Source organism: Oncorhynchus masou, chromosome 17 (assembly GCF_036934945.1).
Source record: "Oncorhynchus masou masou isolate Uvic2021 chromosome 17, UVic_Omas_1.1, whole genome shotgun sequence".
Classification (NCBI taxonomy): Eukaryota; Metazoa; Chordata; class Actinopteri; order Salmoniformes; family Salmonidae; genus Oncorhynchus; species Oncorhynchus masou.
This window is the reverse complement of record NC_088228.1, coordinates 9306906-9334356: the sequence shown is the minus strand read 5'-3', so window position 1 is coordinate 9334356 and position 27451 is coordinate 9306906. Positions and strand designations below refer to the sequence as shown.

General features: G+C 41.6%; 1 protein-coding gene and 1 long non-coding RNA gene across 5 annotated transcripts in view; one reads left to right on the top strand and one right to left on the bottom strand.

Annotated features, from left to right (window-relative positions):
* The window catches only part of LOC135558408 (RNA-binding Raly-like protein), a 49292-nt gene extending 41876 nt beyond the window's left edge, over nucleotides 1-7416 (top strand). For both annotated transcript variants that reach the window (XM_064992188.1, XM_064992189.1), the window contains 7 exons: nucleotides 2042-2120; nucleotides 2507-2554; nucleotides 2679-2887; nucleotides 3657-3770; nucleotides 3873-4009; nucleotides 4423-4460; nucleotides 6293-7416. In XM_064992188.1, coding sequence (XP_064848260.1) covers nucleotides 2042-2120; nucleotides 2507-2554; nucleotides 2679-2887; nucleotides 3657-3770; nucleotides 3873-4009; nucleotides 4423-4455 — 620 coding nt within the window. In that variant the 3' untranslated portion in view covers nucleotides 4456-4460; nucleotides 6293-7416. The remainder of the gene's footprint in view (nucleotides 1-2041; nucleotides 2121-2506; nucleotides 2555-2678; nucleotides 2888-3656; nucleotides 3771-3872; nucleotides 4010-4422; nucleotides 4461-6292) is intronic.
* A 10382-nt stretch (nucleotides 7417-17798) lies between these two features.
* On the bottom strand, nucleotides 17799-24558 carry LOC135558404 (uncharacterized). Of its 3 annotated transcripts, XR_010458358.1 has the most exons (7): nucleotides 24196-24558; nucleotides 23258-23486; nucleotides 22677-22936; nucleotides 22255-22372; nucleotides 21595-21708; nucleotides 20634-20810; nucleotides 17799-20185 (listed from the first exon to the last, which is right to left on the bottom strand). It is a non-coding gene; the product is annotated as an uncharacterized LOC135558404 (long non-coding RNA). The 3 variants fall into 3 exon arrangements; XR_010458356.1 differs by having other exon boundaries at nucleotides 21595-22372; XR_010458357.1 differs by lacking the exon at nucleotides 21595-21708.
* Between the last annotated feature and the right edge of the window lie 2893 nt (nucleotides 24559-27451).

The following is a 27451-nucleotide window of genomic DNA, read 5'->3' as shown; positions in this document are numbered from 1 at the left end:
CCTAGAGTGTCAGCTAAATCTCTGGAACATGCTAACAACTATGTTGACGAGGTCACTAAACCAAAATGGTGTTCATGGGAGGACACCATGAAAGAATCCACTGCTGTCCAAAAAAAAGATTACAGAACACCTGAGGTTTGCAAAAGAGCACTTGGGTGTTCCACAGCGCTACTGGATAAATATTCGGTGAACAGATTAAACTAAAGTTGAGTTGTTTGGAAGGAACATAAAAAAAGGCACAAGCACACCAACATCAAAACCTCATCCCAACTGTAAAGTATTGTGGAGAGAGCATCATGGTTTGGGGCTGCTTTGCTTGGATCATCGATGGAAAAATTAATTCCCAAGTTTATCAAGACATTTGGCCGGAGAATGTAATGCTATCTGTCCGCCAATTGAAGCTCAACAGAAGTTAGGTGATGCAACAGGACAACGACCCAAAACACAGAAGCAAATCAACAGAATTGCTTCAACAGAAGAAAAAAATACACCTTCTGGAGTGGCCCAGTCAGAGTCCTGGCCTCAACCAGATTGAGATGCTGTGGCATGACTTCAAAAGAGCGGTTCACACCAGACATCCCAAGAATATTGCTGAACTGAAACAGTTTTGTAAAGATGAATGGTTCAATATTCCTCCTGACTGTTGTGCAGGTCTGATCCGCAACTACAGAAAAAGTTTGGTTGAGGTTATTGCTGCCAAAGGAGGGTCTACCAGTTATTAAATCCAAGAGTTCACATACCCACCCTGCACTGTGAATGTTTACACGGTGTGTTCAATAAAGACATGAAAACATATACATTGTTTGTGTGTTATTAGTTTAAGCAGACTGTGTTTGTCTATTGTTGTGACGTAGACGAAGATCGGATACAATTGTATGACCAATTTATGCAGAAATCCAGGTAATTCCAAAGGGTTCACATACTTTTTCTTGCCACTGTATATTGCCACTGCATAAGTGCTGCTCTCCACTTTCTGGAGGACCGAGTTTTCAAATCAGTGGAATTAGAGTATCTAAGGAGATGGAGAAAACACCTGTCTCCGGATTACATCTTCAAACTAAGGTCAACCATTGCCTCCATGACAGGGAGAAGCATCCATTCCACGTATACAGAAAATATAGTCTAGCTTGCTACATTTTCAGATGTTACACATTCAAATTTTGACAAAGTCTTTTTAATTTCAAGTTAAAGTGTACTGTCAGCTAGCTCGTTATTCATATCTCAGAGCCGTTTGCTTTGCTAGTTATAGCTGGTTTGTTAGCTAACATTGAATCTAGTTGGTTAGCTACCTGCAGATTCATGCAGGGTGGAAACATCATAAATTGTGATTATGGTTCATTGTTTAGCTAGCTAGCTACATGTCGTGACAAAATAATCCACTATGCAAGCATCCATTTCAATACGGCGAGTAAAATGGCCAGTGAGCTGTTCTCTCATTTGTGTATGGAAGTAGCTAGCAAGCTAGCTAGTTAGTTTGGGTGCTTGACTGCTGTTGTTAGGTCAGCTAGCTGTATGATCTGCGTAGTAATATTATTTGTATCTCAGAACCATTTACTTTGCTAGTTATAGCCTAATGTTAACTAACTAACATTGAACCTGGTTGGTTAGCTACCTGCAGATTCATGCAGGGTAGTAACGTCATGAGTTGGGATTATCGTTTATTGTTTAGCTAGCTAGCTACAGGTCTTAGACTTGACACCATCAAAAATCACACATTGTGTCTGTCCTGTCTGACCACTTCCAATAAGCCTAATTTCAGTAAACCTTTGAATGAGTGTTTAACAGTGTGAAAGACCTTGGAAAGATCTATAAATAGGGCAGCACAATGATTTTTTATCATCTAGGCAATTTAACACATCTAAAACAAGCGCAGCTGCTGAAACGGTGTTATGTCCAGGTCTAAAACCAGACTGGTGCACATTAAGAGTAGAGTGAGAAGTTAAAGTTATTAGCTGCCAGTTGGCCATGGATTCTAAAAGTATGTGTGGTCTGTGTGAAGCGTTCAGACAGTGATCCTGAAGCTGCTGTGCTTGTCTTCCAGACATCAACATGGCAGGAGAACCAAGACCCTACAGGCCAAAGGTGGTGGGCTCCAAGAGGCCCCTCTCCTCTCTCTACAGGTCAGAGTCATAGCATGGCCATAGAAATAGATTGTCATTCTGTGAGCAGGACAACCATAGAAACACTTTGTACTACTCTATAAATAGAGTTGGCTAAAGGAGCGTTTCTGAAACTCTTTTTTTGTGCCAGAGAGTGACAAGCTATGCCCACTTCCTTCTTGGAAGACCACTTTCATTAAAACCACTTACATTAATAAACCACTTACACTAAAAACCCACTTACATTTATAAAACCACTTACACTAAAACCCACTTACATTAATACTAGCCCTTGAGTCGGGGACAAAATCAGTGTCAACCATACCAGGGACTGATCAACATCCCTTTTATTGTTTTGTCAGTGTATCAGTGGCTTATTGTATGTACATTTCTATTTCTGTCTTTAGTGGCTATGAGTTTGACTACGACTATTACAGAGAGGATTTCTACAGCAGGTATGGAAATCATTCTGCTCTGTTCTATTCTAGTATTTGTTTTGGTAAACAATGTACTCCGCTTTACCTATTTAACTATTTCTTAAAACTTTTGACCCCCCTCACCTTTCCTCGTCTCAACCAGATTATTTGATTATCATGGACGCGTGGTGGAGCCCCCCATCCGATCGCCGATACCGGCCAAACGCTCTCGTGTCGTGGTCCCGTCCCTGCGGCGAATCAAATCTTCCTTGCCGGTCAGGACCTGCTCTGACTCCTTTTCTTCTTCCAGACCTCTTCCTCCGTCCTCATCTCTACCTCTCATTTCTGGGTCTTCAGCTGCAGGATCTATGTGTATGTCTAATACTCTAGTCACTCTGCCTGCCTCTATCCTCCCCTCTCTGTCCTACTCTTTCTCCCTCTATCCTCCCCTCTCTCTATCCTACTCTTTCTCCCTCTGTCCTACTCTTTCTCCCTCTATCCTCCCCTCTCTCTATCCTACTCTTTCTCCCTCTATCCTACTCTTTCTCCCTCTGTCCTACTCTTTCTCCCTCTATCCTCCCCTCTCTCTATCCTACTCTTTCTCCCTCTGTCCTACTCTTTCTCCCTCTATCCTCCCCTCTCTCTATCATACTCTTTCTCCCTCTCTCCTCTCATCTCTATATCCAACTCTTTCTCCCTCTATCCTCTCCTCCCTCTGTCCTACTCTTTCTCTCTCTATCCTCCCCTCCCTCTGTCTTACTATTTCTCCCTCTATCCTCCCCTCTCTCTATCCTATCTCTGTATTTGGCTCCTCTGTCCTCCCCTCTCTCTGTCCTCTCTGTCTTCGGATCCTCTGTCCTCCCCTCTCCTTTCTTTGTCCTCCCCTCTCTCTCCGTTCTCACCCCTATCTCTGTCCTCCCCTCTCCCTCCGTTCTCACCCCTATCTCTGTCCTCCCCTCTCCTATCTCTGTCCTCCCCTCTCCCTCTGTTCTCTCCCCTATCTCTGTCCTACCCTCTCTCCCCCTTCTGCACTGCTCTGTCTGTCTCCTACTCTTTGACATAACTGTTTTGGTGAAGTCATAGTTAAGAAGCATATTCTTTTCAAGACACATCATTTGTCTCCGTTTTTGTATATTCCCAGTAAAGAGCGACCAGTTGGTAACCATCAAACAGGAGCTGTCCCAGATCAAGACCAAGATCGACTCTCTACTGGGGCGTCTGGAGAGGATTGAGAGACAGCATCGCACAGAGGCAGGTAAGGGTGTTCAGACTGTGCGTGTCCTGTTGTGTGAGTGTCAGACTAACCTATAACCTGACCTCATCTTCTCTCTATCTCTCATCCCCCCCCTTCCACCAGCAGCCCAGAGGAAACAGGGAGGAGTGTATAAGTGTCTCCGTGCCAAGACAGCGGACCTCTCTGGAGACTTGGAGGCGGGAGAGATGACAGATGAAGACAACGAGGATGTCTTTGACGATGAAGGCACTAACGATATGGTGAGGAGGCCAAGGGTTATTTTAGGTATTTTATTAGGATCCCCATTAGCTGTTGCAAAAGCAGCAGCTAATCTTCCTGGGGCCCACACAAAACATAATACAGAACGACAGAATACAGAACATCATTAGACAAGAACAGCTCAAGGACAGAACTACATAAAACAATTTTTTAAAATGTCAAGTTAGAGGTTAGTCTGTCATCGTACATCTGAAGTCTTAATGGGGTCAAATGACATCCTATTCCCTATGTTGTGCACTACTTTTGCCAAGGAGCCCTATGTGGATGATACCTAAGCAGCATTAAGAGTAAGCCACTATGTGTTGTTAAACAATATACAATGGGTGAGTCTAATCCTGAATGCTGAATGGTTAAAACAGTATCACTGCTTACTGTGTTGTTTTCTTCTTTTCAGATAGAAAACCACTTATCAGACATTGACAATTGAGAGAGGTCAGTTATTACTCAGGTGACATGTTTGGTTCAATTTAAACGTGTTAATTACAAGTGTTTATTATAAGTGTCAGTATAAGGGCCGGTGGGTGTAGGCTTTTTGAGCGTGGACCAGAATGAGGCTTTTCCCCCGACGACCTATTGTTCCTGCTGTGGCTCAGGTATCACCATCCCCAGGGAATGTTTTTACAACTTACCTACAGATAATCATTGTCTGGTCCTCATAAAGCAATAGTAGGATCGTTCCACCAATGCAGTGCCTTTTGAGAAGAGTAAACTTGGGGCAAATTGAAATAAATGTACATTTCACAAAAATGTTTACATTCTGTCATAAAGAGCACATGTTCAACTTAATAAAAAAAAATGTTTCCATCTCAATGGGATAAATAAAAATGTTTACTACAGGGTTGACGATTTCATTTTAAAATCAGCCATATATCCCTGTCTGACTGGGGAATGAAAGCTTAGTGTGAAACAGGGAGGGGCAATTGAATGCAAGCTAAAAAAAATAATAACACGCATTGTAATTTTTTGTTGTTGTTGCCTGTCTACAGTATCTATGGTATCTATGGTTAACGTGACCCACTCAGTTTTCCACCACAAAACACCAGAAAAATGGCCAAAAAGAGTAGAACCAGCTCACCTTCTTTTACAATATGATGTTTATTTCTTCAGAAAAAAAATATTGAAAAAGGAATAGTTTCACTATATTAAAATGAGAGTTCAGTTCATGTAACAGGTGTGACTTTAAAATGAGGAACAGATGTAAATTAAATCACATGAAGTAAAAATAATCATCCTCAGAAATGACTTGTAAAAGCAACAACATAACTAGGGCTTCACAATGATGGTGAAAACGTGACATTTTGGGGTTAAAATCTTCCCAGAAGTCACTGCGGGTGCATGGAGGAACATGTGAAAATACTTCAGCAAGTCTTTACTCAGAGAGACAAATGAGCGGCTCGGAGACAGATGCAATTCGGATCCTAAGGTTCACTAAAGAGATCTCTTTGTTCACGAACAACTCATCCCTACCAAGCAGTAAGACACCTGATAGCAATGATCAGCAAATCATAGTCTTCCATCAAGACTTTTAAAAATCGGCTTTGTTATGGCTTGGTTGGCCACAAAAGCCTTCACCGACACAGGCTCACTGCTGATAAGAATGGCCACAACTCGTTTGACTTAATATGATTAGTCCATAGAATGCAGGGATTAGCCTGGCCCCAGATCTGTTTGTGTTGTCTTGCCAACTCCTATGGTCTGTCTTGCAAGAGCACAAACAGATCTGGTACCAGGCTAGGAAAACAGATCTGGTACCAGGCTAGGAAAACAGATCTGGTACCAGGCTAGGAAAACAGATCTGGTACCAGGCTAGGAATTTGCTCCATAGGAAATTGCTGTGTTTTACTTGTCTTTATTTCAAGTTGAGAAGAACTCAAATAGGCAATCATTATCTTCTAGTTTAATTCACAGTGCCTGTCATTTCTGGTGTCTATAGCAGTAAAATGGCTGTTTTTCAGCAGTTGTCTCTGATGTCTGTTGAACATGTCAAAAAGACAACCTCTCTTCCTCCCCTTTTCCCTCTGCTGGGTCACATTGAAATGCGCCCTGATTTGTCTAATATTTTTGGGGGCAGAGATCAGAGATTTTTTTTTATATGATATTGGGGGAAACTCCCATTCTCAGGTTCTCCTTGATTAGGATGAGGATGTTAACGATGACAATAATAATTAATATTGTTTTGGCTTTTACTGATCATGACAATGACAATAAGGTTCACAATTAAAATAATTCATCTTATTGTGTGTTGTTATGCTTCTTGTTCGCAGGGAGGTAAAAATAAAGCCTCATTGGTGGTTTGAAGAATCAATAGACAACATCAGGACCGGAATGACCAATCAATGGAAAAAAGGAAAAGACTCTCAGAGAGAAAGACTCATGGACCAGTGTGCTTGTTTGCCCATCAAGACACAACACTGTGTGCGTATTGATGCGGTACTACAATGTTGTACTTTCATTTCATACAATACATGTGCCAGACTACTGTATTTTATTCTAGTCATCTAAGAAATGAGTTAATGCAGGGTGTGAAAAAAAAGAGTTGCTCTCATTGAGTGTGGCTTACATGCACACAATAATGTGATTGCGGATAGTCAGATTAATATAATAGTTCAATTAAAACGTTTACATGCTTTGCAAGAGGAACGATTTCTCTCCTAATGCTGTTTACATGGACACGTGAATATCAGGCTACCGAAAATCGGCAATCAAAATAGATGTTCTCGTAAGAATATTTGATTCTGAGTTGGGACATTTAAAGTGTATATTTGAAAACTACTTCTACTGCGCATACATTCATGTAGTTCCTCAACTCACTTCACTGATTTCTGAATAGGGAGGCTCGCTTGGCTGGTGCTAGAAAATGTTCTTCATCAACACCGCTGGAACCCCGTTTTTAAGGTGTTTACATGTCCTAATAAATGGAAAGATTGCTCAGAAAAACTTTTTTTTTTTATCGGCATATGCTTACTTTTATTTTGACCTTACACCGATTAAGATAAGCAGAGTAAGGTGACATGACTATTGTATAAATCTGTCTACTGTCATAAATCAGTTTTATATGGAATTATTAGTGTGCATGTAAACATACTCATTGTTCTCAGACTAATAGTTCTGGTTTCAAGGTATTATCGTCTAAAACGTGAATGGCAAAATTCAGAAGAAATGTTTTGTTGGAATTGTGACTTTGCATTTTAATTTATTTGTTGAAACTGTTGTATGGCCACCTATGAAATGGGTTAGGGGACAAGACGAAAAGGTTTTAGAAATGAGTCTCGCAGGGAGCAGTTTTCAGATGTTGTTTGAAAATGGTAGACCACAAAATTCTGCCATTTGCTTAATATTGGCACTAAAATGTGTGTTATTTAATAAACTACAGTACCAGTCAAAAGTCGACGCACCTACTCATTCCAGGGTTTTTCTTTATTTTTTTTACTATTTTCTACAATGTCGAATAATAGTGAAGACATCAAAACTATGAAATAACAAAAATGGACTTATGTAGTAACCAAAAAAAGTGTTAAACAAATCAAAATATATTTTATATTCTTCAAAGTAGCCACCCTTGTCTTGATGACAGCCTTCCACACTCTTGGCATTCTCTCGACCCATGTTCATGTACAATGGCTGATGAGCACCGATATGTTTTATCTATCATTTCTCTTCAAATGACAAGGATTTGCCAGTAGATTGTTGACTTTACTCACGATGACGACTGCTAGCTAAGATTTTGAAAGTATGATGTTGCCATGATCAGTCCACACATAGCTACCTACGGTAGATAGAAAGTAATTTGACGTCATTTTATCTGTGGCCAATGACCATGAAACTTCTTGGATGGACACTTCTAATGTAAATCAATGTCAGCACCCAAGGGGATTGAATTTGAGAGCTCTACCCTTAGATTTGGCCGAGACGTAGTGTCCCCATGAGTGACAAAACACTGAGTCCAATTACAGCACAACTAGAGAACATTACCAACCCATACGCTCCGTATTTTCCTCTGGCTGAACCACCAACACAGAAAGCACTGAGTTAGACTGAAACACCTGCATTTTGGAGCTGCCTTGCTCAAGAAAGCAAAAAAGAGCCCATGTTTGTATGGAGTTTTTATTAACTCAATGTTTTTTTAAATACCATTTTTACATTGTTTGCAAACTAATATGTGACACGTATCAATGCCAAAATAACATGCAATACAGGCAACCCCCTAATTTTTTATAGCAAAAAAACAAATCCAATTTTATATGTCACATGCGTCAAATATAACAGGTTTAGACCTTATAGGGAAATGCTTACCTAGAAGACCTTAACCAACAATGCTTTGATTAAGTTAAGTTAAGAAGAAAAACGTGTTAAGTAGAAACTAGATCAGTAAAAAAAAAATGAAAATAAGAGTAACAGATAATTAAACAGCAGCAGTAAAATAACAATAGCGAGGCTATGTACAGGGGGTATCGGTTAGTCGAGGTAATATGTACATGTAGATAGAGTTAAAGTGACCATGCATAGATAATAAACAGAGAGTAGCAGCAGTGTAAGGAGGGATCTGGGTAGCCCTTTGATTAGCTAGTCAGGAGTCTTATGGCTTGGGGGTATTTAAGAAGCCTTGTAGACCTAGATTTGGCGCTCCGGTACCGCTTGTCGTGCGGTAGCAGAGAGAACAGACTATGGCTGGGGTCTTTGACAATTTGTAGGGCCTTCCTCTGACACAGCCTGGTATAGATGTCCTGGATGGCAGGCAGCTTAGCCCCAGTGATGTACTAGTCCGTACACACTACCCTTTGTAGTGCCTTGCGGTCGGAGGCCGAGCAGTTGCCATACCACGCAGTGATGCAACCAGTTAGGATGCTCTCGATGTTGCAGCTGTAGAACCTTGAGGATCAGAGGACCCATGACAAATCTTTTTGGTCTCCTGGGGGGGAATAGGATTTGTGGTGCTCTCTTCACGACTGTCTTAGTGTGTTTGGACCATGATAGTTTGTTGGTGATGTGGACACCAAGGACCTTGAAGTTCTCAACCTGTTCCACTTCAGCCCCGTCGATGAGAATGGGGGCGTGCTCGGTCCTCCTTTTTCTGTAGTCCAAGGTCATCTCCGTTGGTAGGATATACGTGATCATAGCTCGTTTATTTTATTATACACTGCTCAAAAAAATAAAGGGAACACTTAAACAACACAATGTAACTCCAAGTCAATCACATTTCTGTGAAATCAAACTGTCCACTTAGGAAGCAACACTGATTGACAATAAATGTCACATGCTGTTGTGCAAATGGAATAGACAACAGGTGGCAATTATAGGCAATTAGCAAGACACCCCCAATAAAGGAGTGGTTCTGCAGGTGGTAACCACAGACCACTTCTCAGTTCCTATGATTCCTGGCTGATGTTTTGGTCACTTTTGAATGCTGGCGGTGCTTTCACTCTAGTGGTAGCATGAGACGGAGTCTACAACCCACACAAGTGGCTCAGGTAGTGCAGCTCATCCAGGATGGGAAATCAATGCGAGCTGTGGCAAGAAGATTTGCTGTGTCTGTCAGCGTAGTGTCCAGAGCATAGAGGCGCTACCAGAAGACAGGCCAGTACATCAGAAGACGTGGAGGAGGTCGTAGGAGGGCAACAACCCAGCAGCAGGACCGCTACCTCCGCCTTTGTGCAAGGAGGAGCAGGAGGAGAACTGCCAGGGCCCTGCAAAATGACCTCCAGCAGACCACAAATGTGCATGTGTCTGCTCAAACGGTCAGAAACAGACTCCATGAGGGTGGTATGAGGGCCCAATGTCCACAGGTGGGGGTTGTGCTTACAGCCCGCGATGAGATCCTCAGACCCCTTGTGAGATCATATGCTGGTGTGGTTGGCCCTGGGTTCCTCATAATGCAAGACAATGCTAGACTTCATGTGGCTGGAGTGTGTCAGCAGTTCATGCAAGAGGAAGGCATTGATGCTATGGACTGGCCCGCCCATTCCCCAGACCTGAATCCAATTGAGCACATCTGGGACATCATGTCTCGCTCCATCCACCAACGCCACGTTGCACCACAGACTGTCTAGGAGTTGGCGGATGCTTTAGTCCAGGCATGGGATGAGATCCCTCAGGAGACCATCCGCCACCTCATCAGGAGCATGCCCAGGCGTTGTAGGGAGGTCATACAGGCACATGGAGGCCACACACACTACTGAGCCTCATTTTGATTTGTTTTAAGGACATTACATCAAAGTTGGATCAGCCTGTAGTGTGGTTTTCCACTTTAATTTTGAGTGTGACTCCAAATCCAGACCTCCATGGTTTGATAAATTTGATTTTCATTGATAATTTTTGTGTGATTTTGTTGTCAGCACATTCAACTATGTAAAGAAAAAAGTATTTAATAAGAATATTTCATTCATTCAGATATAGGATGTGTTATTTAGTGTTCCCTTTATTTTTTTGAGCAGTGTAGATTGATTGTACATTGGCTAATAGGACCGATGGTAAAGGTAGATTACCCTCTCGGCGACGGATCCTAACAAGGCACCCGGATCTTTGTCCACGATACCTCCGTCTCTTTCTCCTGTGAATGACGGGGATGAGGGCCTTGTTGGGCGTCTAAAGTAAATCCTTCCCGTCCAACTGGTTGAAGAAAAAGTATTCCTCCAGTACGGGGTGAGTAATCGCTGTCCTGATATCTAGAAGCTCTTTTCAGTCGTAAGACACAGTGGCAGAAACATTATGTACAAAACAACGTGAAAAAACGTACGCTTTAGCACAATTGGTTATGGGATCGTAAAACGACAGCCATCTCCTTCGGCGACATTCTCACAATGTGGGGCTCAAAACAGTTGCCCTGGATGACGGGTTGCTACTGTTTACAGCTGTCAAATCCACAAGCGGTTCGTTGCGTTACCTTATTGCGGAGACTTCCATTTGATGCAATGAAACCACACCTGACTATAATCTTACAAATCCCATGCAGCTGCATTTGAAAGTCATGCAGCAATTAGACTGACAGACATAAATCCATAAACCCTAACATCAATGGTTTGAGATATGAGTCATTTCTATTATTGATAGAGCCTACACTTTCTAGCGCCATTTTGAACTTCACAATAACAGTAGGAATAGTAAAGAAGGGAGTGGTTTTGAAAACACGAGCAGCTGCTCATTGCTATGTCAGCTCATACCGCAATTACACCTCCAAAACATCTGCTATTTGGATGTCAGACAACATTGGTTAACGCTCCATCTGACTGAATCCAGGCCAGAGTTAATGTTTTTTTGTTTTTTTGTTAAATTGTTAAAAATACCTATATCACATTTTGAAATGAGAGAATGCATTTGAAACTTCACGCACAGTAAAACTTATTGTAGGACTTAATACTTAAGTATTTTATCGACAGGAATGGTAAAAAAGGTCCTTGTGCATTGATAAGCACACCAAAGATGGCATTAACGATATGTAATAAAATAAAAACGGCACTAAATAAAGACTAAAATCTACATTTCATAGCCTGCTGAATTTGCAAGGAAACTTTTCTTTCATTTTAATTTCAGCACAAATAAAAATAAAAAGTGGCACTGATTGGCCCATAGAATTAGAGCTCAGAGCGCGCGCTGTTACAAGACCAGCTCAAGTAAGTGGCGGGTGGACGATAAATATCCACCTTCGTAATAAAGCTGGAATGTGAAGCTAACTGAAGCTGGCTAGCGTTATAAAACCCAGAGTAGATCTAGCTTGCATCGTAGTATACCCCACTGCAGGGTGAGAGAATGCCACTATTTATAAACCTTGCTATTATTTGAACTGCTCCAGACACCTGGCTGCTACCTGAGTTGTATTTGTTACATGAGCCGATGTGTTGGTGGCTCGCAGACGCCACGTAAGAATATTTACAGAAAAGGTCCGACATTAAAGATCGCCCGCTGGCCCGGGGCCAGTGAAAAATAATGTCGGGCCAAGATAGTCACTGGGGCCAGTCCTCAATTTTCACAACTCTGTTCATGATCTCATGTTAAAATGTACATCTGCCTTGTGTACTCCTCCTGCTGTGTCTCTGTGTGTGTGTCACAAGATCAAGAGGCGTGTTTGGAGGTTTGTCATTATTTTGACCAATCATACTTGCGTACGCAGATTTGGGTATTGTCACCATTATGTCGCCTTGTAGAGCACACATTCTTTTGAAATGGCTGCGAACCCCAGAGCCTATGAGAGTTCCTTCAGTCATGGAATAATAAACATGGGTTGAAAATGACCCAGCAAGAGGACAGATGCACTGTGCGCTCTGTCATGCCATCCTAAGTCCTTGCACCATGTAGCCTGTGTCGTGTCTAAAAGACGAGCTGAAGTCCCCATGGCTGGTCCAAACAACATATGCCTTCTGCGGATGAACCAAGGGGCAAACTCTAATTCTCAAGTAGAAAAAACGCATGCATACCTTTTCATAAAACGGGAGAAATTGTGCAGCCAGAAGAATGGAGTGGACCTGGGATCCAAATACCAGATCGATGTCGCATGCCGAAGGTAAGACCAACATAACTTTAACTAGCTAGCGAGCTGGATTTGAAGTCACGTAATCCACTGCAAATATTAACAAAACCTAAAGATAAACAATAGTTTTTGTTGTGTGTGTCATTGAAAGAGAGACAGAAGGAAAGGAAGACCATACCAGAGAAGAAGACCACACCAGAGAAGAAGATTTGCGTCTCAAGTCCCACCCTAAAGTAACAGTGGTAGGGGTTTTGGAGTTTCTTTTAAAAGTGGTAGATCTGGTGTTTAACACCAACTTGTCCGCCACCACATCCAATGCCTCTCCGTCATGGTTCAGAAGAAGAAGAGTTTAAATGCTTCAAAAGGCATCAATCATCTCATGGGCAACCAAAGCTTACCCTCTGATAGATTACTGGTCTACTGATGCCACTCTCAGGGTACCATACTGTTGTGTCTTTACTATGGTTAAATGAGATGACGTGCTATTTTCAAATTGATTACCTAACGTTTAATTATTTGTATTAAATTAATCAGGCAATTACTAACTCATTAGGAATCCGGGGCAATTAGTTCATGTAGAGCGGCTATCTCCCGAATCTACTCTATATCTTTATATCTCTTTATATCTTTTATATCAATAGCAGTCAATCATGAATTATTCTTTAACTTCTATCAGTCTCATCTGAATGTATAAAAAAATATTTAAAAAAATAATAATAAACTAAAAAAACTGATATCACATTTACATAAGTATTCAGACCCTTTACTCAGTATTGTTGAAGCACCTTTGGCAGTGATTAAAGCCTCAAGTTTTCTTGGGGATGACGCTACAAGCCTGGCACACCTGTATTTTGTGGAGTTTCTCCCATTCTATTCTGCAGATCCTCTTCAGCTCTGTCAAGTTGGATGGGGAATGGATGGGAATAGCTGCAGCTATTTTCATGTCTATGTTGGGAAATTACAAACTCTGTTATGCACATGCTGTTCATTGACTACAGCTCAGCGTTCAACACCATAGTACCCACAAAGCTCATCACCAAGCTAAAGATCCTGGGACGAAACACCTCCCTCTGCAACTGAATCCTGGACTTCCTGGCTGCCCCCAGGTGGTGAGGGTAGGAAGCAACATCTGCCACACTGATCCTCAACACTGGAGCTCCCCAGGGGTGCGTGCTCAGTCCCCTCCTGTACTCCCTGTTCACCCAAGACTGCATGGCCAAACACGACTCCAATACACTCATTAAGGTTGCTGATGACATAACAGTGGTAGGCCTGATCACCGACAACGATGAGACAGCATATAGGGGGGAGGTCAAAGAACTGTCAGTGTTGTGCCAGGACAACAACCACACCCTCAATGTGAGCAAGACTAAGGAGATGATTGTGGACTACAGGAAAAGGTGGGCCAAACAGGCCCTCATTAACATCAACGGGGCTGTAGTGGAGCTGGTCGAGAGTTTCAAGTTCCTTGGTGTCCACATCACCAACGATTTATCATGGTCCAAACACACCAATACAGTTGTGAAGAGGGCACAACAAAACCTTTTCCCCCTCAAGAGACAGAAAATATTTGGCATGGGTCCCCAGATCCTCAAAAAGTTATACAGCTGCACCAGAGAGCATCCTGACTGGTTGCATCACCACCTGGTATGGCTCGGCATCTGACCGTAAGGCGCTACAGAGGATAGCGCGTACAGCCTAGTACATTACCTGGGCCAAGCTTCCTGCAATCCAGGAACTATATAATAGGCGGTGTCAGAGTAAAGCCCATGAAGTTGTTGGAGACTCTAGTCACCCAAGTCATAGACTGTTTTCTCTGCTACCGCACAGCAAGCGGTACTGGAGCACCAAGTCTAGGACCAAAAGACTCCTTAACAACTTCTTCCCCCAAGCCATAAGGCCGCTGAACAATTAATCAAATGGCCATCGGACTATTACATTGACACCCCCCCCATTTGTTTTATACACTGCTGATACTCGCTGTTTATTATCTATGCATAGTTACTTCGCCCCCACCTACATGTACAGATTTCCTCAACTTGCCTGTACCCCATCACACTGACTCGGTACCCCTGTATATAGCCTTTTTATTGTTATATTATTGTGTTACTTGTAACTTTAGTTTATTTGGTAAATATTTTCTTAGAAAGATACACTGCTTCTTAATGCAACCGCTGTGTTACATTTACTTTTAACGTTACAGAATTCGTTCACTAGGCAATAATCTGAGGCGGCGCTCAGACGTAAGCAATATTTCTCCGCTATGTTGGAGTCAACAGAAATACAAAATTACAACATAAATATTCTCTTACCTTTGATGGTCTTCGATCAGAATGTAGTGGAAGAGTCATACTTACCCAATACATCGTTTGGTTTCAAGTCGTGTGTCTTTGTATTAGCATATGCTAACAGTTTCAGCTGAAATGCATCCAAAATGACTTCTGGTCCCGAACAGTTGCGCATCAAAACTTCAAAATTACATATTATATGTCGACTAAACTGGTCAAACTAAGTGCAGAATCAAGCTTTAGGATGTTATTAACGTACAAAACAATTCTCAAATCGAACAGACAAACTGACTTCATCTCGTGCTCGATGCACTCAGTATTTAGCCTGCCAAAGGGTCAAAGCTTGCGGGATTTGCACAATGAAACGCTCTATTGGTAGAAGACATCTCGCGGAAGACATAGAAACTGATCCCAGATCCATAGCTGGTTGGGAAGGGTGGGGGCGATGATGTCAAAGTTGGCCCAACTTTCTGAATGAGAAAACTAGTTTGGGAGATTGGCTGCCCTGTGAGTTCTGCTATACATACATACATAATTCAAACGGTTTTAGAAGCTTTAGAGTGTTTTCTATTCAATAATAATTATTATATGCATATATTAGCAATTTTGGACAGATTTGTTTTTAGTTTACTATGGGCACGTAATTCATCCAAAGGGGGCAGTATTGTCCCAAGCCTTAACAGGTTTCTTAACTCTTCTTGAACTGCACTATTGGTTAAGGGCTTGTAAGTAAGCATTTCACGGTAAGGTCTACACTTGGTGTATTCAGCGCATGTGACGAATAAAGTTTGATTTGATTTCAATGAGTTTCTTGTTGAATTATTAATGGTTCTCTTGCATATTTGAGTTCAATTTTCATAGTGTATAATACTGACCCTAGATCGGCACCCGTACTATGAGAAGCATGATAACTTCTATGGCTATTAAATATTAAATCCTACTCATGTGATTAAAGCTAATCTGGCCATGTACTTATCAAGATTCTCAGAGTACGGGTGCCGATCTAGGGTCAGTTTTGCTATCTAGCAAAGAATAAGGATAGAATATAGACAGGGGATATGTGATCATAGATCTGCACCATAGGGCAAGAAGCTGGCCCAGATATCACACCATTTTGAAGGTCCTGACAGTTAGACGTACACTCGCCGGCCACTTTATTAGGTACACGTGCGTGTTAACGCAAATAGCCTGCTCCTTCGAAGAGCGAATAATATGGCTGCCTGCAACTCAATCTATAGAGTATATAGAGTAGAAAGCTTTATTTGTTGTCCTACCCAACATTAGAATGGGCAAGATGCAAGCAACTTTGACAGTGGTATGATTGTAGGTGCCACACTTGGTGGTTCCAGCATCTCAGAAACAGCTGCCCTCCTCGGATTTTTAACTAATAAAAAGTGTATATAATGATAAAAATCAGGTTTGCAAGTAATATATATATTTTGTTTGTCATTATCTCACCAGGTAATCAAGAAAGCTCATCAGAATTTGTGGAGTTCATTTTAACTTTGTTTCCAAAGTTGAGACATGGGCTCGAGCTGCTGAAAATGTCTGGAACTACACGGAGCCATCATCTTATGCCCCAATCTGGGCTGCAGTGTGATAAATCTTTAATACCCTTGTGTCATGATACATCATGCCACTCTGTACATTGGCCTCCTGCAAAGTAATTCGAGTATGGAGCCTAAATGTCTAATTTCTCAGTTTATGCATATATATATTTTTTTAACCCCCTTTTTCTCCCCAATTCAAATCAAATCAAATGTATTTATATAGCCCTTCGTACATCAGCTGATATCTCAAAGTGCTGTACAGAAACCCAGCCTAAAACCCCAAACAGCAAGCAATGCAGGTGTAGAAGCACGGAGGCTAGGAAAAACTCCCTAGAACGGCCAAAACCTAGGAAGAAATCTAGAGAGGAACCAGGCTATGTGGGGTGGCCAGTTCTCTTCTGGCTGTGCTGGGTGGAGATTATAACAGAACATGGCCAAGATGTTCAAATGTTCATAAAAGACCAGCATGGTCAAATAATAATAATCACAGGCAGAACAGTTGAAACTGGAGCAGTAGCACGGCCAGGTGGACTGGGGACAGCAAGGAGTCATCATGTCAGGTAGTCCTGAGGCATGGTCCTAGGGCTCAGGTCCTCTGAGAGAGAAGGAAAGAGAGAAAGAGAGAATTAGAGAGAGCATACTTAAATTCACACAGGACACCGGATAGGATAGGACAGGAGAAGTACTCCAGATATAACAAACTGACCCTATCCCCCCGACACATAAACTACTGCAGCATAAATACTGGAGGCTGAGACAGGAGGGGTCAGGAGACTCTGTGGCCCCATCCGATGACATCCCCCGGACAGGGCCAAACAGGAAGGATATAACCCCACCCACTTTGCCAAAGCACAGCCCACCACACCACTAGAGGGATATCTTCAACCACCAACTTACCATCCTGAGACAAGGCCGAGTATAGCCCACAAAGTTCTCCGCCATGGCACAATCAGGGGGGCGCCAACCCAGACAGGAAGATCACAATTTTGTGGTATCCAATTGTTAGTAGTTACTGTCTTGTCTCATCGCTACAACTCCCGCACGGACTCGGGAGAGGCGAAGGTCGAGAGCCATGTGTCTTCCGAAACACAACACAACCAAGCCGCTTCTTAACACAGCGCACATCCAACCCGGAAGCCAGCCGCACCAATGTGTCAGAGGAAACACCATACACCTAGCGACCTGATAAGCGTGCACTGCGCCCGGCCCGCCACAGGAGTCACTAGTGTGCGATGAGAAATGTGCCTTTAGAAGCTCAGTGTAATTGGCTAATCCAAATGTATGGCCAAAAACTAGCAGATTAAAATAATTGCTGGTTGTAAATTAAAAATTAAAAAGGAGTTTCTATGAAATTGTGATATTAATGCACTGCCTCATTTCTATATTGGATAAATGAATTGAGGATGTGAGGACAAATATTGAGTTGGTATGTGTTCTGGGTCCCTCTCAAAGAAACAAATACTAATTGTGACTGACAAATCCTCTTTATAGATGGCAAACAATTTACCTTTGAATCCAGGTGTGATTTTTCAACTGTGGGAAACATACTGCATTAGGGAATATTGTGTGGTATGTCTATCAGGTATGAAGGTAAGACCCAGATGCAGACAACATCGAATTAACAATGGTTTAATAATCCAACAGGGGCAATAGACAGGTCAAGGCAGGCAGGAGCTGTAAACCAGAGGTGGGGCAACGGTACACGACAGCAGGCAGGCTCAGGGTAGGCAGAGATCAATTATCCAGAGGTGAGGCAAAGGTACAGGTCAGCAGGCAGGCTCAGGGGCAGGCAGAGTGGTCAGGCAGGCGGGCTCAGTCCAGAAAGGCAAGGGACAAAACCAGGAGGGTGAGAAAAAGTGAGACTGGGCACAGCAGGAGCTGAGACACAAAAAGCTGGTTGACTTGACAAACAAGACGAACTGGCAACAGACAAAAGGAGAACACAAGTATAAATACACAGGGGATAATGGGTAAGATGGGCGACACCTGGAGGGGGGTGGAGACAACCACAAAGATAAGTGAAACAGATCAGGGTGTGACAATATCAGAATACCCATGTGCTTTTTCTATGCCTGCACTACAAAGTGAACTGTAAGGCAAGTTACCCTCTAAAACTGAAAAAAAAAACTGAAGCTTCATCGGATGCTTGAATATTTTATATATATCTACAACTTATCCTCTCGATATAACTGCATTTACCCTGAAATATGTTTTCCACCACACCGAGGGATAAGGTGTCTCAAATGGCCAATCAATGTTAGAGGTGCCCTTGACAAACCAGGCCCATCCCCCCCATCGCTCCTCCAGCTTACCTCGATCCACTTTGTGCTCTGGTTTTCTGCATTAAAGCGTCTGACTATTAACCGACATCGGTGTTCATAAGGTTCAGAGTCTCAGAAGGTCTAATAGACAGATCCCTCATCTGGTGAAAAAGTGGACGTGTTTCTTTAACTAGGTCTGAGAGGAGCAGGACACCAGAGGCAGCAATGAAGTGAAAACGGATGGATTCTGAAAGCTCAAATTAATTAGGATAAATAAAATAAAAATTGTGTACAGGGTTCAGTACAGGGGCATCCAAACTGCCCGTGTGCACTCTGGGCTTGTATAATTCAACTGAACAGGTCACGCTACAAAAGTGTTTTGAGGAATTAACACAGAGGCCAGGGGAAATCTGGGTGGACTAAAAGCCAAAAACCAGACAGAGACTTAAATGTTGCATGCCCATGGGTAAGGGGCCAGATCCAAGCCAAAGCAATGTTAGAAATTCAAAGAGGCATTATGTTTCTGACTTGTTATGTCTCACTTTCTGCTTAATTACCAAGTTACCTCAAACAGCCTGTCTGTTGAATTTAACACAACGTCTTAGGAAGGACAAGCCCTTCTGAGTAAACAACTAATTATGACTGTGCGTTCTCCAGTTAGGAAGTCTTCTCTTCCTTGTACTGCAAGACATGGAAATTATAGCTCTAACGCTGTATAAATGTTCAAACAGTGTGGGACAGAGTGATAAGACATTATTCTTGTTTTTCAGCCCAATGCCTTCTCTTCTATTGAAATATGCAGCAAGGCCTTTGGCACAGTTCATTAATACAAGAAGATACAGTATATCAAGAACACATTATTTGGGGACTTTGAGAATATGTGACGTCGGGTAATTACAATGAACTGTGTATACTGTTGCATTAACATAATTTGATTAGATTTACAATATCAAATTGGAGCCAGGAGGATATTTAAGGCCAACAGGGGTTAATTCAGCACCCAGGAGTCAGTGTTTCCTGTCACACGCTGAGGGATGAACATGTGAGCTATGTCTCAAGGCCTCCCCAGTGTTATAAATCTGACAGTAGAAGGGCAGTGCAGCTGTTTGACCCCTGAACCCTCCTGATGAGAGGGTGGTGTTTCAAGGCGATGATAAGGGCTTTAGCCCAGGGAATCCTGACACTGAATAAACGTGATGTAGTGTATTGTAACAGAAGCCAGATGTGGGGTCTCACCACTTGCACATTCCACTAACACCTTATAACAAACTTCCCTCAGAGTCTAAACATTTAATGAAAAAAAAAATGATATTCTAGTGTGAAAGAGTCAAAGTGAAAAGGGAGAGGCCCATTTACATGTATTAGTGTACCAAGGTGACTGGCTTCAGTTGGTCTTGACAGGGTTTGGAGCACCTGATCCTGTTTGAGGCCCCTGGTCACATTCCATCCCTGGCTCCCTACGCTGTGATGTGATGTCCTCGTTCCGTGGCTCACAACGGCCTCTGTGTTCTGGGTGTCTGTGGAGAGCTGGCTGTGTCAGAAAGCCTATCCACACTGTTGCAGTGTTCGCCCCCAGATTATTATAGCATAGATAGCACTGAGGGATAAAAGGACCACAATAAAATCCAATATTATTAGTCACATGCGCCATATACAACAGGTGTAGACCTTACAGCGAAATGCTTACTTTTGAGCCCCTAACAAACAATGCAGTTTAAAAAACAAGTACAGATAAGAATAACTTCTTGGTGCACCCATCCCGTTAGCGGGATCATTTTCGTCAACATTCATGCCAAATTCATGCCAAATTCAAATTAAATTACTAAAAATATTTAATTTTCATGAAATCACAAGTGCAATATAGCAAAACACAGCCTGGCTTGTTGTTAGTCCACCTGGCGTGTCAGATTTCAAAAAAACGTTTCAGCGAAAGCTATCCAAGCGTTTATGTGAGGATAGCTCTCAGTAGACAAAACATTACAAACAGCTAGCAGCAAAGTAGGTTGGTTACGAAAGTCAGAAAAGCAAGCAAATTAATTGCTTACCTTTGATGATCTTCGGATGTTTGCACTCACGAGACTCCCAGTTACACAAATAATGTTCCTTTTGTTCCATAAAGATCCTTTTTAAATCCAAAAACCTCCATTTGGTTGGCGCGTTATGTTCAGAAATCCACAGGCTCGAGCGGTCACGACGGGGCAGACGAAAATTCCAAATAGTATCTGTAAAGTTTGTAGAAACATGTCAAACATTTTTATAATCAATCCTCAGGTTGCTTTTACAATAAATAATCGATAATATTTCAACCGGACCATAACTTTTTCAATAGGAGTGAGAGAAAATGTCTGAGGTTTCAGGAAAAACAGCACTGGTTGTATTTTCCTCAGGTTTTCGCCTGCAATATAAGTACTGTTCGACTCACAGACAATATTTTGACAAATTTGGAAACTTAAGAGTGTTTTCTATCCTAATCTGACAATTATATGCATATTCTAGATTCTGGGCCTGAGAAATAGGCAGTTACATTTGGGTACGTTTTTCATCCAAACATCAAAATACTGCCCCCTACACTCAAGAGGATAAGCGATAAAAGTAACAAGTAATTAAAGAGCAGCAGTTTAAAAAATATATATATATATATACAGGGGGGTGCCGGTACAATGGTTTTGAGTTTGCTTGTCTCATGATTGGTAGTTAGACGTACATCACCAGAAATACATTTTTTTATGTATTTTTTTAAACAGTCATGAAGAATACATTCCGCTGAAGTTAAAGTGATACTTTTCGTTATACTCTTTAGTTGAACTGTTCAGACAGTCTGTCTGCTCACTAGTGTAAAAGACAGCAGCATGTCTTAGTATTGACTGTTTCTCACCTCAGTTTTACTGAGGCAGTCAATGGGGACAGGGCAAACTGTACAAATTCGAATTAAAGAACAGAATTGAGCAGTTATTGAACACCCTTTTCTAAAGGCTCCACAAGTAAACATCAGTAATGTTTGTTTACCATGCTTCCTCTTGATGTCCTGTGTACTTAAATCCCGATTTTCAAAGACAAACTCAAAAATGGTGATGACAGTTTTCACAAAACAGCATCTAAAGTAAAGCAAATGAATACAACCTAGACAAGTTGTCAGACAATCAATGATTGATTTTATGTCACATTCACTCATTCTTTTGGGAGGTAAAATGCTTTAGAACTAAATCAGCCATATACAACACATTTTTCAGAGGACCATGTCACTCACAGTTCAGTTTATAGTTTCTTATTACAGTGATTTGCTTGTTGAATGTTGAGTTTGAATGAGTGGCACTCAATTGTTAAAATTAACATTATTTTTGTAAATAACCTTCTTTAGCTAAAGCCAACTTATTTTTTGTCAGAAATCACAGTTTGTTTGTATCATAATAGCTGGCACTTGTCTTATCTTTCAATTCGTTCTACACTGAATCAGTGTGAATGACTCAGTGGGAACTTGCCAAAACAGCTCAAACAGCATTTGCTGTTACATGGAATCTATCAGCACTTGAAATTCTATTGGAGATAATTTGACCAATCCAAATACTAAAATCAATTAAATTCTCAGACCCGTGCTTTTAAATATCTCCAATTATATCTGATAACATGGCAACTGTCTTTAGACATTTAAGACGCCGGGAAAATAACCTCTGGCAATGTGTGCACTTCCAGTCAATGGCCGTGGAAGCTGAACCTCAGGGACTGTGACTCCTTCATGATGGTGACCATAAGGACCTCCCCAGTCAATGCCGTATTCCATGTCAACCTAATGTGAGATTCAACAGTAAAATATGAGCATGTCTTTTCTATGCAAATAATAAAGGAATGCCAAGCACAATAAAACTCAAGAACAAGGTCATATGGCAATACAGCGTTTGCTTGCAGTGTAAAAAAAAGTTGGAATTTATCTCTAATCATGTTAAATAAATTGTGGTAAAATAATGTTTACCAATTTAATTATATTGTTATTTTCATCATTGATTGCTGCTTACATTCATACTTATTCATACTTACACATTTGTGTGTTATGTATTAGAAGTGTACTTGCTAACATTGTTTGAAGTACAAACCTGGAGGGGGTCATGATATCCCTCACGTTGATTCCATAGCTGCAGTGGTGACTGATTCCCCTCAGTGCGCAATCGATGGTGGTTCCAGCCGTCCTTGAAGAACTGTAGGTGCCTTTGTATCTGTGGAAGTAAGCTCCAGTGCAGGGCATAGATGTGGATCTCTTCATCTAGGTTGAGTAGACCCTCTCTCTCCTGGTTTCAGAAATAAGTATAGAAGAGGTCCAACACTCCCCTAAAGATATCCCCCTCCCAGTTCTATCCTGGATAAAGAGACAAAGCAGAAGAGTGTGAGAGAAAGAGTTGGGGGAAAGAGAAATGTCATTATTGTTATTCATAAAATCACCACAGTTGTCAAGTCACAACTCTTTCTATGCAAAAAAAGTACTAGGAATGTTTACTAATCCGCTCAATTTAGCATGTGAACTCAAACATAAAACAACCACAATGTCAATCTGATAACTCATTTGCTTCTTAAACATGTTTTTCTGCATATTAACCAAACATAATTGGCCATTTAAGCTAATAAAGGTTGAATTGAAGAAGTATGAAATTATACACAGTTATTACAAAACCTATAATACCTCTGGTTGTATGTACTTCTACCAGTGACATGGGAATTCCCTGTTTAGGCCTCTGGTGGACACCATGAAGAGTGCCACATGAACATTTTCTCCGTCAGACCTAACGCGTGATGGCACTCCGTAGCTGTTGACTGCTTCAAGGAAGCTATTCAGCACTGTTGAGGCGGCGCTGAGGTACACGATTAGACGGCTAAAACCGTCAATGCCACCAGGAACTACAAATTGCCATCTGTAATAAAGAAATTGCATTGTTTCATTTACTGGAATAGTAAAGGTCCCAACTAACATAGTTAAAAGAATCTGCACTCTTCAATCACTGGATCGATGTGTTCTTTTTTCTTAGACTGACATTTTACAGTGGCTTTACACATTGCACAAGTGCAAAGTCTTCAAGACAGTAATGCAAATGGACATGATGAGTGAATTAGTAACAAATATATAACAAATACATCCTGATCATTGTCCCAGCTTGTTGAACAGGCCTCTGGCATAAACGTTGCTCTGTGGCAGTTAGTAGAGCACTTAATGAAGTGCAGGCACCACCTTAGTGGCATGAGTTCAACTGTGAATGGAGGGGATGGGTAACGTCCCCCAAGATGACGAGGGTTTGCTTGTAGAACGAGGCCTGGATACGGAGGGGCACACCAGTGACTTTGGCGCAGGTTTTAACAATGGCTTGGAGACCTGTTTGGTTACCTGCCATAGTTACAAGCTAAGATTAACTGGCAACTACCAAATGGAGTTGCTTCCTTACAAAAAGGTATTCATTGATGGAACTGAATATTTTAACACCTGTTATGGGTACATAACTCCATATCAAACACGATTTTGGGAAAACATGTAGAGACAAAACAGCTAATGTCACCCTTGACCTCAAGACACATTCACACACCAATTCGTTTTAGGGATGGTTGTCGCAAGACATCAGGTGCACTCACCTTATCCCATGCTCTGCTATTCGATGGCAAACTGTTCTTTCACCAACCCAAAAAAGAGTTGCAAGGTCACCAACAGATAAACCTGCTAACAAATAACTTTCTGCAGCATCCATAGGCTAAGTATGTGAGCAGGACGTCCAACTGCTCTGGTGGTATCTGAATGTTGGATTGAAATATTCAGGCGATGGCACACTTCATCCAAATTGCTGAACACTACAGGGTTAACCTCTGTGTCAGTAGATGCAGCTAACTGGAACTAATTGTCAGCCAGAGACTCCACACAAAAAAGTAAATAATCAGATTCAGCACTAGCATTTTCAGCTAGGTTAGCCAACACTCTCAAATCTCTGGCTATCTCTTGCATGTCTGTAGCCATATTGCGTAGTGTCTGTGTCATAGCAACCATGCATGTGAAGTTGATCTTCGTACTCTGATACCAATCAACCAATGGGAGTAAGGTCACAGTGATATAGTTTGATTGACAGCCTCTACATTTGCATAGGGGCAAAGAAATACAGAAATAATACATGAATAAAAGTTGACATTAGTAAATAAATAGGGAAATAAATACAGGAATAAATGGTGCACAAGTACTCATTTATATCAAACTGTGTTTATGTATTGATTGATTTCCGTGTACATCAATTTATTTTTACATTTACATGCATATTTATTTATTTATGAATTCATTTATTTTAGATTTTGGTCGTCTTGCTCGACCATAGTCATGCTAAATAATGGCCCCCTCTACGTCACAATGGGATTCAATGAGCTAACTTCTGTTGCTAGAATTTACAACATTCATACCGGATTATGTAATGAACCGAAGTGTTCGTCGCTAATCTGGTTACTTGGTTACCTCGTAGCGGTCGCAAAGGAAGGAGGTCGCCGGCAGTTCGAGTTCTATTTCACCCCAGAAGTGCTCACTCACTCCATGCTAAATGATAACCTCAGAATTTCTCTCCAAGGACGGTGTTTTAGACGGTGACAAACTGCTGCTTCAGAGGCCCAAAAAGACCGGAAAGAGAACACTTTCGTTACCATATATTTGTCAAAGAACCTCTATTGGCCAAACTTTTAATACCAAAAATGGGAGAATTAAACAATATTCCTACTTTTGAGAATGTGGGAATGGTCTGTGGACACTTAGGGGACAATTATGACGAGTGTGTTTTATTTGGTGATCTCATGAAAGACAGGAAACACACATAACTGTATCTCATAAAGTGTACATTTCCCATCACTCAGGTTTAAATCAAAATATTGTGAAACGTATGTGATTAAAAATGAAACTATTTGTGAAAAGGGGTGATGTTAACCTTCTAAATGAGAGTATAGGTTTTTCATATAAAGTGAACCAAATCAATGGCCACGCCTACGTGAGCATGACATTACGTCAGCGTCATGGAACCACCTTTTTCTACTGAAGTGTATAAAACCCCATTCCTGATGAAATTCACGAGACCAAAACATGCCGGGTGACACTGGTGTGTGAAGTGGTTTAAACTACAACTTGCCAAAGAGACCCACGGTAAGCCGGATGTCTCGAATGGTTAAGAAGTCAGAGACTATCGATCACTACAAAAGAAGGAACAAATTCTTTCTAAACTTTGTAATCAACATTTTCCGTGGTGCTCCGACTTCCTAGTTAATTCATGTTTACATTATTAGTTTAATCATGTGATAATTAAACCTAGAGAACTGATGATATAAGTCTTCACGTTTAATGACGGTCACAGACATGACACTAGCTACTTATTTACCTCAGCCAGACAGTTTTATTTAGATAATGTTAGCTAAGTTAACTAGCTAACTGTTATTGTAGCAGCTTTTTGTTTGTATGTAGCTTGCACTTCAACGGCATCCCCCGAGGAGATTTTCTTTTGTCTTTCCACCCAGGCAAAGGCACCACTCTCGACAAGAGGTGCAACATTCGTAGGTTGGCAGCGAAATTCACAATTCAGGGTAACGTTATCTATTACTGTTACATAACTGAAGGAATTTATGGACAACCATTTTTCATCTAGCTAATGTTAGTTGGTCATCGACATGTCACTAGTGTTGGTGTTTCATACTGGTTAGGGAATGCAAAACAACGACGCTGGACAGAGTGGAATCAGGTGTATCAAAAAGGCCGTTTATTGGTCAAAGATATCTTGTCCTGCCGTTTATCGTGCACGGATCTAGTTCATATAACCCGGTAAGGAGTCAGGTGAAAAAGAGGCCTAGATATTGGTCACAGCAGATTTTATGCATGGAATATGTAGGTGGAGTCTTGTCGTGTTGGTCTTCTGACTGGTCCTGAAGAGTTGGAGGCGGGCCTTGCTCTCGCCAGAGCGGGCCCCATTGGTGCACAGCAAAAGTTCTTTGCTCTTGGCACCCGACCAGTAGGGGGGGTAGAGTGTGTGTGTACAGTGCTTCATGAAATGTATGTGTGTCCAGGAAACGTGGATATTGGTAATGTCTGCTTTAGGCTCAGGTGTTTCCTGTCTTTGCAGGAGTGCATGCAGGGTTCAATGTCAGTGAGATAGCTTGGCACTTCTAAGCTCGTTATTGGTGCAGGCTGCTCTTTGTAGTTTTACAGGGGAGTAATATTTGCGTGATAGCAGCTGTGTGTCCTTCGGATAATCATGTTATTGCACACAGGCTCTAGACTTGGCTGAAGACACTGGGCCCAGAGTTATCTGAGGGCATCCGGTTTAACCAGAGCTTTGGTCTGCTAGTAACGCTTTATATTAGATTATTTATATAACACTAGCTATACATTTTATTAGAGGTATGTAGCTATAAATGAACCCTGATCAATCAAATGAATAGGTGTAAGCAATTACTACAATTACTGCCCTTCAGTAGATGTCTTCGCTAGACAGAGAGACCCATACAGCAAGAGGAAGAAAGTGACAGAGAGAGAGGTGGGAAGAGAGTGAAAGACAGAGAGAGATGGAGGGTGACAGGAAGAACTAGCCGTAGCACCTGATCAAGCATCTCGATTCTGCCTCTTTCCTCTCTCCTCTCTCCTCACCCTTGAACTCTTTCTCTCCTTTCTCTCCAGATGAAATTCTGCATCTAGTGACTTTGATTGTTGGGCAATCTGCCCACTCATCTCATCCCCTCCTCCATCTCATTACATCATATAAAGCTACTGTTATTGTCATGTCATTATCTGCTAATAAAGTTTGCTATCCATATCATACTGGCCATATAATATGTCAGATACACCGACGTACTAAAAACACTAGCACTGCAAACACTCAGA